Genomic DNA, 13,939 nt, shown 5'->3' on the forward strand with positions numbered 1-13,939 from the left:
TGAGAGAGATCTGAATCTTTAAAAAAACAAGTCTACCAAAAATTATCTCCCGAAGTGGAAAGAAAGTAAGGTTGATGCACTTTTAAAGCTTTAAATTGTTTTCATGTATTGTCTCACTTTGATCTCTCGATAACTCTGTTAGATGGGAAAGACTGTGGTGGTGTTCCCGTTTTTATAGTCAAGGAAACAGAATAAATAACTTGCTAGTAGCCAGGCTGGGATAGGAAGCGATCCAAACTCATTGCTCTTCCCCAGTCACCCAACACCTGGCCTCCCACGTGCAGACCTCCAGAAACTTCACCACCCTTCTCCCCAGCAGTCGGACATTTATGTAGCTAATTGCATTTGTGATTTCATTTCTCATGGTTGATTATTGTCTTGGCAGTTGGCTTTGCCTGGGTACCTTTGCTGAAGGATGGTAGAATCATCACATTTGAGCAGCAGCTGCCAGTTTCAGCCAATCTTCCCCCAGGCTACTTGAATCTGAATGATGCAGAATCAAGAAGGGTAGGAAAATATCAGCATTTGTTGAAGTAATCATGGTTAAATGTTTAGAAGGTAGAATTCTGTTGGCCTCGTTGATAGTTTGGCCTAGTTGATAGCTACTCAAAGTGTGGACTGAGGACTGGTGCTGGTCCCCCACAAAGGCAAGTATAGAAAATGAGTGTTCAGAAACATTTATAACAGTTTGATAAAGTAACCTCATGTCTGTTGATTCTAATAATAACTTTAAAAATGGGTGCACGGATTTTGTACATCTTTTAAAACAATTCACTTATTTAGCAATTCATTTTTATTGTAATTTATGAAAATATCAGCCTGCAAGGGATTGGAAATTCGGAATGATTTAGGATACACTTACTCTAAAGGCAGGTTATTTTCTCCAATAATTCTCTAGGTGTGAGGCTAACACACTTGTTTTTGAAAAAAAATGTTGAAATGCATAAAAGTGTGTGTTATATGTTGCTCATCTCTCCATCACTATGTTACAGAAGCTCAGGTCTGTATTTTCTGTTCACAGCAATCTAATGTGGACATTAAGTGGGTAGATGGTGCAAAGCCTTTGTTGAAGATTAAAAGCCACCTAGAGTCTACCATTTACACTCAAGTAAGTTGCATCATTGGAATTTTGTCAATTTTAATACACGAATATATTTCTTGATTAAAATAGACTGTTTGATTCCTACTGCCTTAGCGAAGTTGTGGCCTGGCAGACTTTCTCATTAGTAATAACATCATTCTTAATAATAATAACTCAAATTTTGTAATTCTTCTCAAATTACAAACTCCTTTTATTCCCATTAACTGATTTGAGCCTCACAAAACTCTGAAAGGAATGTGGAGGCTAATTATCACCATTTTTTTTTTCTGAGTAAGATTAGCCCTGAGCCTGATATCTGTTGCCAGTTCTCCTCTATTTTATATGTGGGATGACACCACAGCATGGCTGACGAATAGTGTAGATCCATGCCAGGGATCCAAACCTGGGCCACCGAAGCAGAACGTGCTGAACTTAACCACTAGGCCACAGGGCTGACCCCTAATTATTACCAGTTTTTTAAAAAATAAATCTGTTTTTGAAAGTTTTAGATTTACAGGAAAATTGTGAGGATACTACAGAGAGTTCCCATATACCCTATACCTAGTTTCCTCTATTATTAACATCTTAGATTAGTATGGCACATTGGTTACAATTGATGAACCAGTATTGATACATAGTCATTAACTAGGGTCTGTACTTTATTCAGATTTCCTTAGTTTTTACCTGTTACTGCCCTTTCTCTGTTCTGGGATCCTATCCAGGATAGCATGTTACGTTTAGTTGGCACATCCCCTTAGGCTCTACTTGGCTGTTACAAGTTCTCAGACTTCCATTGCTTTCGAGGACCTTGTCAGTTTTCAGGAGTACTGGTCTTTTGTAGGATGCCCCTCTATTGGAATTTGTCTGCTGTTTTTCTCGTGGTAAGACTGGAGTTGAGCATAGAAATTTGAAGTCAGTGGACCGTGGATGGCTACTGCAGTTTACTCTTAGCCTCAGCACTCATGAAATCAGATGTCTGTAGGAAGCCTCAAGCACAGTTTGAAAAAATCACGCTCCTTGGTGTGGCCTACGAGGTCCTTTTCAGTTCTGCCTGCCCACTTTACCATTTTATAGATGAAGAGACTGAGGCTCGGTCAGGTTAGATGATTTACCCAAGGTCACATAGGTAATAATTAGAAGAAACAGGTCAAAACTCAAATTTTATTATTGCCATTCCTGATATAGTCCATGCTGTTCCCCAAATAGTGTCTGTGGATTCTGTACAGGACAGCTGGACACTTGTCGGTGAAGTGCCGTGGTAAATGGGGCCCTGGATGCCTGAGACTATTGTTCTGGTAACTCCCTGCTGCTGTCTTTCCTTCACCTGTCAGTTCAGACCTCGGTTCCTGCTCATTTCGTTAAAATGTAAAAGCAGCCCGGCTTCAGAGACTACACTAGTCAAAAAAGGAATTACACGGGTGTTTGGCTAGTTGGGTGTAAAGTGTGGCCTACCCAGTTTTCTTAGGTTCTTGATGGTCTTGCTGCTCTGTGTGATGGTCAAGAGGACTATGGGACATGGACACACATGTTGGTAGCTGCAGTTGCCAAGTCTGGGCATTAGAATACCCAGATAAATAGGTTTGCAAGATGTAGGAGGAGAGAGAGATAGAGAGCCTGCGTTTGAGGGTAGTGAGTCTAATTTCATATGGTTCTGTCCATCTGTTTTTCAGGATCTACACGTGCACAAATTCTTCCATCATTGCCAGGTGATTCAGTCAGGCTCGAAAGAAGTTCCAGGAGAGCTCATTAAATATTTAAAGGTAAATGAACAGGAGCTTTCTGCGAAAGGTTTGTTTTTCATGTTTTGCTGTTGCCACGTTTTGATGTGTGGGGGAAAAAAATGAAACTAACGCTTTAAAATGCTTTTGACTGCATATCCTCAAGAGAACACTTTCTATTATGTACTTTTCCATTAAGTGGCTGTTTAGAAGCAGACAGCGGAGTTGGTACGTTAGGAAGAAAATGTTATAGCCAGAATTTGATGGCATATTTTTGAAAGTCTCATGAAAATGTTTATTTCATCTCCATAAATTGATTTTTCAGATCTTTTCTTTTCCTGCTGACTGCCAGTAAAGGTGCAGAATACTATGGGGAAAGGGCCAGGAGAAAGGGACTCACTTTTGCTTGGAATAAAATGTGAAATGATTCCCGTGTCCCTGGGTGAAAGATTATCAAAAGGGTCAACTGAAGAGAAAGAAAGACCTGGTTTTGGCATGTTGCAAAGGAGCATCTTAAGAAACACCATCCGAATCCAAGACTGTTTATTCCCTAACACAGTAGGACTGATGTGCTCACCATAGGGCCTCCCTGACGGTGACTGTTTCCTTTGCCCGCGCCTTTAGGAGATCAGCCATGGCGAGTCTGAGGAATTTTGACTTTTAAATGAAGCCTACAGGATTTCCCCTTGGACATATGTTTTTACTTAATGATATTCTCAGGAAACAAGAATGTTCATTTCTTTCAGAGAAATAGTACGACATGAGACATGTATGGCTTCTGGAAGCATAAATTGAGTTTGTGTCCCAGATCTGTCACTTACTAGCTCTGTGATTGACCTCGGCCAAGTGACTTTACTTCTCCAAGCCTTTGTTTCTTCCTGTCACATAGGGTTAACAAGAATGCCAATTTGTAGGGTGGTTGTGAGGCTTATGTGAGATATAGGGTATCCGCTGTGTGGTAATTGTTCATTCCACACTTCTGCTTTGAGTGTTTCTGATGGGCCAGGCATCATTCTAAGCATTGGGAATGTAAGTGAAGAAAACAAACAACATCCCTATTGTCAAGGAGCTTGCTTTCTTGTGGAGGCAGATGGACGGTAAACAAATAAATGAATAAATATATCTATGTCATGTCAGGTGGCGATACGTGCTGTGAAGAAGACCAAAACATAGTGAAGGAGAATAAGGAATGATAAGAGATTCCTCTTTTAGATAAAGTGGTCAGAGGTGATCTCTCTGGTAAAATGACATTTGACAGAAACCTAAAGCAAATAAGAGTGCCAGCTATGTGGATTTTGGGGGAGAGAGCTGGGAACAGCAAGTACAAAGGCCCTGAGGAGCTTGTGTGGTACATTAAGGAAAAGCAGGAGTTGCAGTGAGGCAAGTACGTGGAGTGATATGTCATCACACTGGAAAGGGAGCTGGGGAGCTAGTCAGGGATGGCCTCATGAGCCATGGTCAGGGGTTTGAATTGTACTCCAAATGAGATGGGAAGCCTTGCAGGGCTTTGAACAGAGGAGTAACTTTGGTTCTTAAAGTATCATCCTGCCTACCATATAGAAAATATGCCATTTGAAGGGTGGAAGCTGGGAGCTAGTCGATAAAGGTCACTATTATTCTTAATTATCATTAAGAGGTATAATAGTCATCTAACTTTCAAATCTTTTCCTTGGGTAGCATCTAGAACCCCAGCTTTATGTGTGAATGCTTTGTCTGTTAAGATCTTTGGATTTTTCTTCCGGAGGGGAAGCTTTGTAAAAGTTTTAACAGAATGGAATGGAGGAGAACATCATTTTCATGTGCTGGTATTCTTAAAACGGAAAAAAGAAAGTACTCATATTTGTGTCTTAACGATGTGGAATTTCTGATATTTGTGACCTGTGTTCGCCCTCTAGTGTCAGTGAGTGAAATGCCATGTGATTACAGAAGCAGCCAAATTCCTGTATGGAATATTAGTGCTGAAAGGGGTTCTAGAGATTGTTTTCACAGATGAGAAATTGAAGCCTGAGTAGAGGTGACTTGTCTGTTGTCATTCAGCTGGTTACTACCAGAGATGAGTTGAGCCTGTGACGTGTCTCTTGACTCCTAGTCCCATGTTCTTTCTAGCAAACCTTGCTATCTATTGTCCCTGTAAATGACATTGTCTCATCAATTCATTTAACATCCATGTGTTGAGCTCTTATTATGTATTTAATATTTTCCTAGATGCTCTGGGGCTTGCCGAGAAGAAGAACTTAGGGTCATTGTCCATAGGGATCTTAAAGCCAATTGGAGAGACAGGGCACACATAAGTCAAATGACAGTTATATAAGTCAGCAGGGCAAATGATAGTCCAAAGCAACGCATGATTAAATGGCAAGCACCTGATACAGGATATAGTGCTGAGAGTTCAGTAAACTGAGGAACCACTGAGACTAGAGGGCTCCCATCTTTATCTTACCCTTTGGCTCCTTATTTTATTCATTTATTCACTCATTCACCACATATTTATTGGGAACCTACTATGGGCCAGATATTGTACAGGGTGCCAGGAATTAATGCAGAATAATTCAGACAACATCCCTGCTCTAGTTGGGGTGGAGAGAGTCTAATTCAGTAAGTCACTTTAGATAGAGATGAGTGCTGTGAAGAAAATACAACAGGTTAATGGGATCTAATATGACCAAGAGTGCATTCTAGATAGAGGTGTCAGGGAAGGCCCTGTCTGAAGAGATGACATTTCAAGCCGAAAGAAATGGATGAGAGGAAGACAGCCATAGGTAATAAAGCTGTGTACAAGGATAACAGGATGTTGCAGCAGGTAGAAACACCTTGTGGTGGCATGTTTGAAGGACAGAAAAAAAGAAAAGACACTGTAGCTAGAGCTCAGAGAGTGGCGACGGGGGGGGAGGCTGTCATGAGATGAGTTTCGAGAGTTAGGCAGAGCGCACGGAGGCAAGGGAAGCCCTTGACAGCCTTTTGTTTGTGACAGTTTGTTTTGGTTTTAACAAAGGCAAAATGACGTTATCAAAATAGCCTTTGGAAAAGAACGCTCTGGCTGCCGTGTTGAAAATCAACCATAGAGGAGCAGTACTGGTGCGGGGAGATCGCTTCTGCGTGGAAGGCCCGCCTCTCTTCTGTGTGACATTACTTCTCTTTTAACCTACCTCCTCTCTGAAGCCTTATTGGACATTCCCTGCTCAGTTGCAGAGTCGGTTGCTTCTTCCTTGTGCGTGTTGTGTATACCACTCTTGTGCTGTTTCCCTCTGGTATTGCTGTGATTTAGTTCCATGTCTTTTTCACCTCATAGTCTGTGAACTGTGGTTTTTTTTGATGTGCTTGGCAATTGGAAGTTCATTCAATATGCCTTTGTTGAATGAGTGAGCGAATGGCTTCACTGAAGTAAGGGTTTGAACCTGACTTGGAAGGGTGGCTAGGATTTGGCTAAAAACTGTGAACAGAGGCACAAAAGCAGGAATGTGTATGATATACTCAAGGAGCCGTCAAGCTACCAGTTTGGCCTTGTAAAGAATCATGAGTCTTGGCTAAAAATGTAGGTTGGGTTTTAAGTAACTTGGACCTAATACCCTAGGTCAGAGTTTCTCAACCTTGAGACTAGTGACATTTTGAGATGGACAATTCTTTGTTGTAAGGGGCTATCCTGTGCATTGTAGGATGTTTAGCAGCATCCCTGGCCTCTACCCACTCGATGTCAGTAGCACCCCTGAGTTGTTGACAACTAAAAATGTGTCCAGACGTTGCTGGATGTCCTGGGAGTGGGGGGCGACGGCAAAGTGGCCCCTGGTTGAGAACCACTGTCCTAGGTAATAGCAAGGCATCAAAAAAATCTCGGAGGAGGTGATCTGATGTAACCAGTACTTGAGGAAGAATAATTTGGAAGTGAGAGTTAGACGTATTGGGAGTAAGAAGAAACTATACAGAGACCTGCTAGAAAATTATTAGACTATTTTGGTTGTAGGTTAGGGGGTCCTGAAAAGAGGTGGTGGCAGTAAGAATAGAAGAGATGGGGCAAAAGGAAGGAAAAACTTGAAAGATAGACCATGAGCTCTTCGAGCTTGACATCTTGCCTTATGGATCTGATTGAAGAGAAGCTGATTGAAGAGGTTACTGTTGGGATGATTCAGATATAGATGTGCGAGTCCTGAAAAGGGATGGTGAGAGTAAGGGTGGAAAGATGAAGCAAGAGTAAGGCAGCCTGTGAAAGATAAATACTGAGTTCCTTATTACAGAGACTTGTCTCGTTCATCTCCGTATCTCCCATGGCACTAAACAGTGAACTGATGTAGAAGGTGGTCAGTGAGGTTTGTTTTCTTCTTTTGGTTGGCTGGTTGGGTAAATAAGTGAGTGAATGCATGAGTGAATGAAAATGGAGAGAAAGGAAGGAAGAAGAAAGAAATTTCACAAATTTTGCTGCTTGTATTATTTCTATGTATAAGTGAACTCATTTCTTCTTTTTGATGTTAACATACCTTATCACTAGAGACAGAATGTTAGCACTTTGAAGAAATGTATTATGAGGATGTCAGAATGCGGAACGGCCTCAGTTTTGTAGATGGTGCCAGTGTAAGGCCAACTATATATAGAAAAACACTGTTGAATCCCAGTTACCTTCTCGCCAGATTACCTGATGGCTCGCGTTTCCCTGGAAGACGCAGTGACTGCTGGGGGCTAGTGTGCCAGTCTCCAGTACCTCCGAACACATCCGGCCCCTCCTCGATTGAGTGTTGGTTTACCAAGAGTCAATTGTCTTTATTCCAAAACCTGTTTATCCCAGTTAGACTTGTTATCTTCAGAAAAGCATTTATTATTAAGTAAACTAACAAAATCTTGACTGCCAAAATAGAGATGTGGATAAAGTAATTAACAAAGTCCCCTACTCACATTGAAGTGAGCTTATATTCTAGTGAATATGTTTCTCATTACTTAACTTTTTGTTGTTTCACCTTTGCAAGTTATATCATATTTCTGTTTGTTTTCATAACTAATAATGACTTATTTTAGTGTTTGCATGCCATGGAGATCCAAGTCATGATACAATTTCTACCTGTAATTCTTATGCAACTCTTCCGAGTTCTCACAAATATGACCCATGAAGATGAAGTTCCTATCAACTGCACCATGTGAGTTTCGGTGTTATCATACGAAGAAGCAATTTTTGTTGTCCTTTTGCGTTTCTTCATTTTAAATATAAATTTATCTTCGAAATGAGAACCCAAAGTCAGAAACCTAATCTCAGTTTTCTCTAGTTTCATGCTTCTCACACTGGGGGACATGTATCCCCAGGGATAGATGGTACCAGAAGCCATGAGAGAAGCTTATTGTGTTTTCCTCGCCCAGGGCTTCTAAAACTGCTGTATGTTAGAATCATCAGGGGAACTTTTAAAAATATCTATGCCCAGACCACACTTGATAGCAATTAAACCAGAATCTTTGGGGGTGGAACTCAGCATCAGTGTTTTTTTGTTTTGTTTTTTTTTAAGTTTCCCGGGCGATTCTGTAATGCAACAAAGTTTGAGAAGCATTGCCCTTGACCAGTGTTGTCCAGTAGAACTTTCTCCAGTCATGGAAATGTTATATATTTGTGCTGTCCAATATGGTAGCCATTAGCCATATTTAGCTATTGAGCACTTGAAATGTGGCTAGTGCAACTGAGCCACGTGTGGCTAGTGGCTCTCATATTGGACAGAGTGGCCCTAAGCCATCAATTTTTACTCAGAAGAATAAGGAATATTATTTTTAAGTGAAAACAAATAAGGATATATAGTAGAGTAGAATGCAAAACGCACCTGAATTTTGAAATTGAAATGGGAATCTCCAAAACAATTGTGAGCTCAGTGCTGGATGTTTCTGGCTGTGCTGCGGCTGCTGGTGCCAGCAGGGCTCAAGCTACACACACTTGTTTGCTCTTGTCTGATGTTGGGGATAGTCTGGTTGAAAATTTAAGAAGCATTGCTCTAGGCCAGTGGTTCTCAAAATGCAGCTCCCAGACCAGCAGCACCAGTATTAACCTGGGGGCTTCTTAAAAATGCTCATCGTTGAACTTCATCCCAGACATTCAAACTCAGAAACTCTGGGAGAGGGCTGAGCAATCTGTTACCTGCCAGTGGATTCTGGTGCATGCTAAGGTTTGAGAATAGCTGCTAGTCTCTTAACTATAAAACTTTCTATGAATTTTATATTGACTTTCAATTTTAGTTCGTATCATTATACCCGTCCTGTCTCCCCCTTCCCTTTCCCCCCTCTGTTGACATGCTTTTCATTTTATTTTTCTACTCGTTTCCTTTTATTCTCGCTCGAGGGGATTTCAATATTTACCTTACTCGAGGTCTTCTCCCACTTAGTAGCTGTGGCCATACTTCACATGCATACAGAGGTTTAGAAAGGAGATGGAACATCTGGGTTGCCAAAATAGAATCTCCTTCTTTTGAACTGGGAAATCTGTTTTACAAGAACCTGAGCGTGTTAGATGCTGAAATCTGTGTTAGACCCAAACTTCCATTCCATCTTACGCAATCATCTCACCTTTGATTATTCAGGCAGAGTTAGGCATCTTTAGGGTTAGAGACGATGGTCTGACTAACAATCAAACGATGGTAAGGAGTTGGAGCGTGACATGCTGACTTTGTGAATGTTGTTTCAGGGTTCTCTTACATATCGTATCAAAGTGCCACGAGGAGGGCTTGGATAATTATTTAAGATCCTTCATAAAGGTTGGTGGAGTAAGCTTTCTTTCCGAGCAGTTGATTTTATGTGAGAATTTTGTCTGACGGTTCATTTTCTTTGTTTCTAGTATAGCTTCCGGCCTGAAAAACCGAGCGCTCCTCAGGCCCAGCTGATACATGAGACTCTGGCTACGACGATGATAGCCATATTGAAACAGTCTGTAGACTTTTTAGCCGTCAACAAGCTGCTAAAGGTAAGGAAACAGGACACAACAGGGAACAAAAGCAGCCAGAGACAACTCGTTGGATACACTCCCGTTTCAGTTCTGGTCTTTCCTCACTCTCTCCTGTGCCCCTCCCTTTCCTCCCCACTTTGCCCCTGCATCCTTTCCCCTCGAGTTCTCCGCGGGACCTTCCTCATCCTCCTCTCTTCCTACCCACCCCCTGCCCCTGGTTGAATGTATAATGGATAGAATTGTGTAAAAGAAAGATAGACCTGGGTTGGAATCCTGTATCCATGACATAGTAGTTCTGTGATCTGGGGCCTACTATTTAGTGGCTCTGAACCTCCAAGTCCTCATTTCTAAAATATAAGTAAAGCATTTAGTACATCATTTCTGGCACACAGTAGACACTCAAATGGGAGCTCTTATTATTGTCACTATTTTTACTATTTCTATTATTAATGGTAGAATTGCTTTTTCAGGTATCTTAGGATATATCTGCTTGAGGCTTCTCTGTACCCTTCAGATTACATTCAGGCAAACACCTACGCCGTTTGGGCTGGTCTCAGGGTTGTACCAGGGGCTGGGTTGGGTCCCTCCCTGGGTGCAGGCAGTGTACCCAGGCAGGCAAGATTCATTGTCTGTAGAGAATTTAACAGCAATAATAAAATAAATTAAAAGTTGATTTGTTCTAATCACTACACGTAGGCAATTCAAAAACAACATCAGGGCCGGCCCAGTGGCGCAGTGGTTAAGTGCGCACATTCCGCTTCGGTAGCCTGGGATTCGCCGGTTCAGATCCCGGGTGCGGTCATGGCACCGCTTGGCAAGCCATGCTGTAGCAGGCGTCCCACATATAGAGGAAGATGGGCAGGGATGTTAGCTCAGGGCCAGTCTTCCTCAGCAAAAAAACGAGGAGGATTGGCAGCGTGTTAGCTCAGGGCTAATCTTCCTCCAAAAAAAAAAAAAAATGTTGGTGATAAAATACTCTTCCCCGCTGAGGCAAACACTCCCACCAAATGCCCTTTGTACATCATCAGCCAGCCCTGAGGTACTCTTTTACCTTTTACCAACATGATTTGATGGTGTTCTGTGGGACTTTGAGAGTGAATTGCGATCACTTTAAAAATGGGATTAAAGTTCAGAGACAAGATCCATATTGATTTGTCAGACTTTGCTAAGCTTCAAAGATTTGGGTAACTATTAAAGATTGATTTTTATTTATTTGTTTATTTTAGTACTCATGGTTTTTCTTTGAAATTATTGCAAAGTCTATGGCCACATACTTGTTGGAAGAGAATAAAATTAAGGTAAGTAGGCTCAAGAATAATATTTAACATAGACAAAGAAGGCTAATCTTATTTACAGGTAACCATGACATGCGAATCCTCTTTTATATTTAAGGGTTCTTAGCCCTTCGCTTTTCAATCTTGCTTTAAAAAAAAAAAAAAAAAAACCAATGGGAGGCTGGTCCAGTGGTGTAGTGGCTAAGTTCACACACTCTGCTTCAGCAGCCAGGGGTTCACAAGTTTGGGTCCTGGATGCGGATCTAGCACTGCTCATCAAGCCATGGTGTGGCAGCATCCCACGGGAAATAGAGGAAGATTGGCACAGGTGTTAGCTCAGCGACAACCTTCCTCAAGCAAAAAGAGGAAGATTGGCAACAGATGTCAGCTCAGGGCCAATCTTCCTCACCAAAAAAAAAAAGAGATGTACAAACTTGAGTTCTGACAGTTCATATGTTTTCAAAGTCTAATCTTCAGAGACTCTTCCACATAGATTTTTTTCCTATTTATCATGTAAAATGCATTACTTTTGAAGCTTTCCCTTTGTCTTGTGGTTTAAAAATGTCTATGTTTAAAACATTCATCTGGGAGAAGTCACATACAAAGTTAAAAACACTTTATGTAATAGATGTGTTCCCAGAATGTGGTGTTATACATTAAGGTGTATTTTTAAACTGTTTTAAAGGTACAAAGAAATTTCCTTAGTATAGAAATAGTAAAGCTAAGACTTCTGAAGTAAAATATGCTCGCCTCATATTCATCATTTTTATCAGAATTTTCACAAGATGGGTTTACTGAAAATGAGATGCATGGATGCATACATACTTTGTCAGGACAAAAATGGAATGAAAAACTGGGATGTGTCTGCATCTCAGGAACATGATTCCAACGTTGGATCAGAATGACCCAATCTTGTTAATGATTTCAGTCAGTTACATTATGAGAGGTCCAGATAGTTCCTATAATGATCTAAAGTATCCGTTGAACTAGCGATAGCATTTTTAAGTTGGGGGAAAAATTATACTCGAGTGAAAGAAACACATTTATATATAGAACCTGTTTGAAAATAAAAATGGCAATTGATTTGGACCTTTTGCAACTCTGACTTTTTTCTCTGCCTATTTAATTTAAGCTTCCCAGAGGCCAGAGATTTCCTGAGGCATATCATCACGTCTTACATTCATTGCTTCTGGCAACAATCCCCCATGTGACGATTCGCTATGTGGAGATTCCTGATGAGTCCAGAAATGTCAATTATAGTTTGGCTAACTTCCTGAAGGTGAGTTAAAGGCAGCCAGAACATGGTAAGGAGTTATTCTTCACCATTATGGTCTTGAAAGCCAAAGACAGTATTACCTACTTCCTAGAGACTCAGCTAGATCTTTATAAGGCTGCTGGAGAAACTTTTGACTGAATTGACTGATCAATTCAGTTAAACATCCAAGTTTGATTTTTTTCCCCCTCACTGAGATGGCTAATTAATTAAATCAGAGGTCCCACACAGGTGGCTTAGCCAAAGGCATGTTTTGCTTGCTTCACGTGATGTTTTTTCAAATATATTAATTTGAATGCCTTTAGATGGGGCCTGTACTTTCTAGGTTGCCACAATCCCCACCACTCCTTAGTGTACCCCTGAAATTCTTTATGTGTTTAAATTGCTTCTCTGATTCCTTTTGGCCTTTGAGGTCGCAACTCTTGAACGAAAGCAACCTGTTTGCTGACGTAACCACCATTTACATGTTGCTAATGCATGTGAATAAAAATTGTTAGTTTTGGTCAGTGAGATTATTTTGTTTGAGAGATACCAGGAACTCCTCTATTTATGAAAGAGCACTTTTACCGTTGTTATATTGTGTTGTTATCCGTATGTAAGGGGCAGTGCTAGAATGCAGTTGTGCTGTAAAGGGGTAACAGTGTCTATTCGTTGCAGAGAAGGTGCGTGGGTCGGTAATACACTTAGTTTTCACTTGCTTCTTCCCACTCTCCCTCTTCTCACAGCTCTTCATCACATCTCAACCTCATATTAAGAACCTCACGGTCAGCAAACCATCCAAGCGGTTTTAATGTCTAACATACCCTTGTTTTCTTATTAAAAATTCACAACTAGGTTTTAGAGCTCCAGAGTGTGATTTTCTGATATAAGTCCTCCCTTTGCCAGAATTAAAATAAAGTTTGAACACTATTACATACGGCTTTTTGTGTATTAAAAACCAAGCATCCACATATCTTTTCAAAGTAGTCTAAGGATGAGACTATCTGAAATGTAAAATCTCACTTTGTTCCGTGGAGTTGAAACTTAAAGTTTACTCTGTAAAGGGAATAGAACATAGTTGGTTTAATAACAGTATTTACTTAACAAGCATTTGTCTGTCATCTGTGTGAGGATTCAGAGATGTGAAAGGCTGTCTCTGTAATCACATTCAAGTACCTGTATAGGATAAAGTGTGATGACTCTTATACTGAATTCAAACAAAATGCAATAAGAAAGCAGGAAAGGGAGGGATTCTGACTGGGGAGCATGAACAGAGACTAGAAGAATAGTTCCCCAAGACAGGAGATGAGCGTGTTGCAGGTAGAGTCCAGGGCCAAAGATGAGATATGCGCATTCGGGAATTGCTTAGGAGTGAGTGGGAAAGCCATTTTGCAGAGAGTTTAGGCTGTGTGGAGGTAGCTCTGGAAAGGGCATCTGGTGCCAGGTGATGGAAGGCCTTGACTGTCAGGCTAAGGAATTTAGATTGTGATCTGTATGCACTGGGGAAACACCAAAGACTTTTGAGGGTAATTTTATTGCTGGTATAATGGAAGAAGGGAGAAAAAGACCAGAGTCAGGGTAACCAATTAGAAGATCGATCGGTCCCCCCTTGTCTGCCTGGCAGAGTCCATTCATCTTTTAGGCTCAGCTCTTCCCTAACCTTCCCATGCAGTGTTGATCACCCCTTCTGTTGTTTACCTGTCCTTGACAGCCTTC

The 13,939-nt window shown here is 41.0% G+C and overlaps 1 protein-coding gene across 5 annotated transcripts in view; it reads left to right on the plus strand.

The window, feature by feature from the left end:
- Nucleotides 1–13,939, plus strand: part of DOCK11 (dedicator of cytokinesis 11) — a 183,377-nt gene that overhangs the window by 89,270 nt on the left and 80,168 nt on the right. For all 5 annotated transcript variants that reach the window (XM_044763097.2, XM_014860971.3, XM_070503277.1 and 2 more), the window contains 8 exons: nucleotides 386–507; nucleotides 1,022–1,108; nucleotides 2,752–2,841; nucleotides 7,801–7,919; nucleotides 9,440–9,509; nucleotides 9,590–9,715; nucleotides 10,924–10,995; nucleotides 12,104–12,250. In XM_044763097.2, coding sequence (XP_044619032.1) covers nucleotides 386–507; nucleotides 1,022–1,108; nucleotides 2,752–2,841; nucleotides 7,801–7,919; nucleotides 9,440–9,509; nucleotides 9,590–9,715; nucleotides 10,924–10,995; nucleotides 12,104–12,250 — 833 coding nt within the window. The remainder of the gene's footprint in view (nucleotides 1–385; nucleotides 508–1,021; nucleotides 1,109–2,751; nucleotides 2,842–7,800; nucleotides 7,920–9,439; nucleotides 9,510–9,589; nucleotides 9,716–10,923; nucleotides 10,996–12,103; nucleotides 12,251–13,939) is intronic.

This window comes from Equus asinus, chromosome X (genome assembly GCF_041296235.1).
Source record: "Equus asinus isolate D_3611 breed Donkey chromosome X, EquAss-T2T_v2, whole genome shotgun sequence".
Taxonomy (NCBI): domain Eukaryota; kingdom Metazoa; phylum Chordata; class Mammalia; order Perissodactyla; family Equidae; genus Equus; species Equus asinus.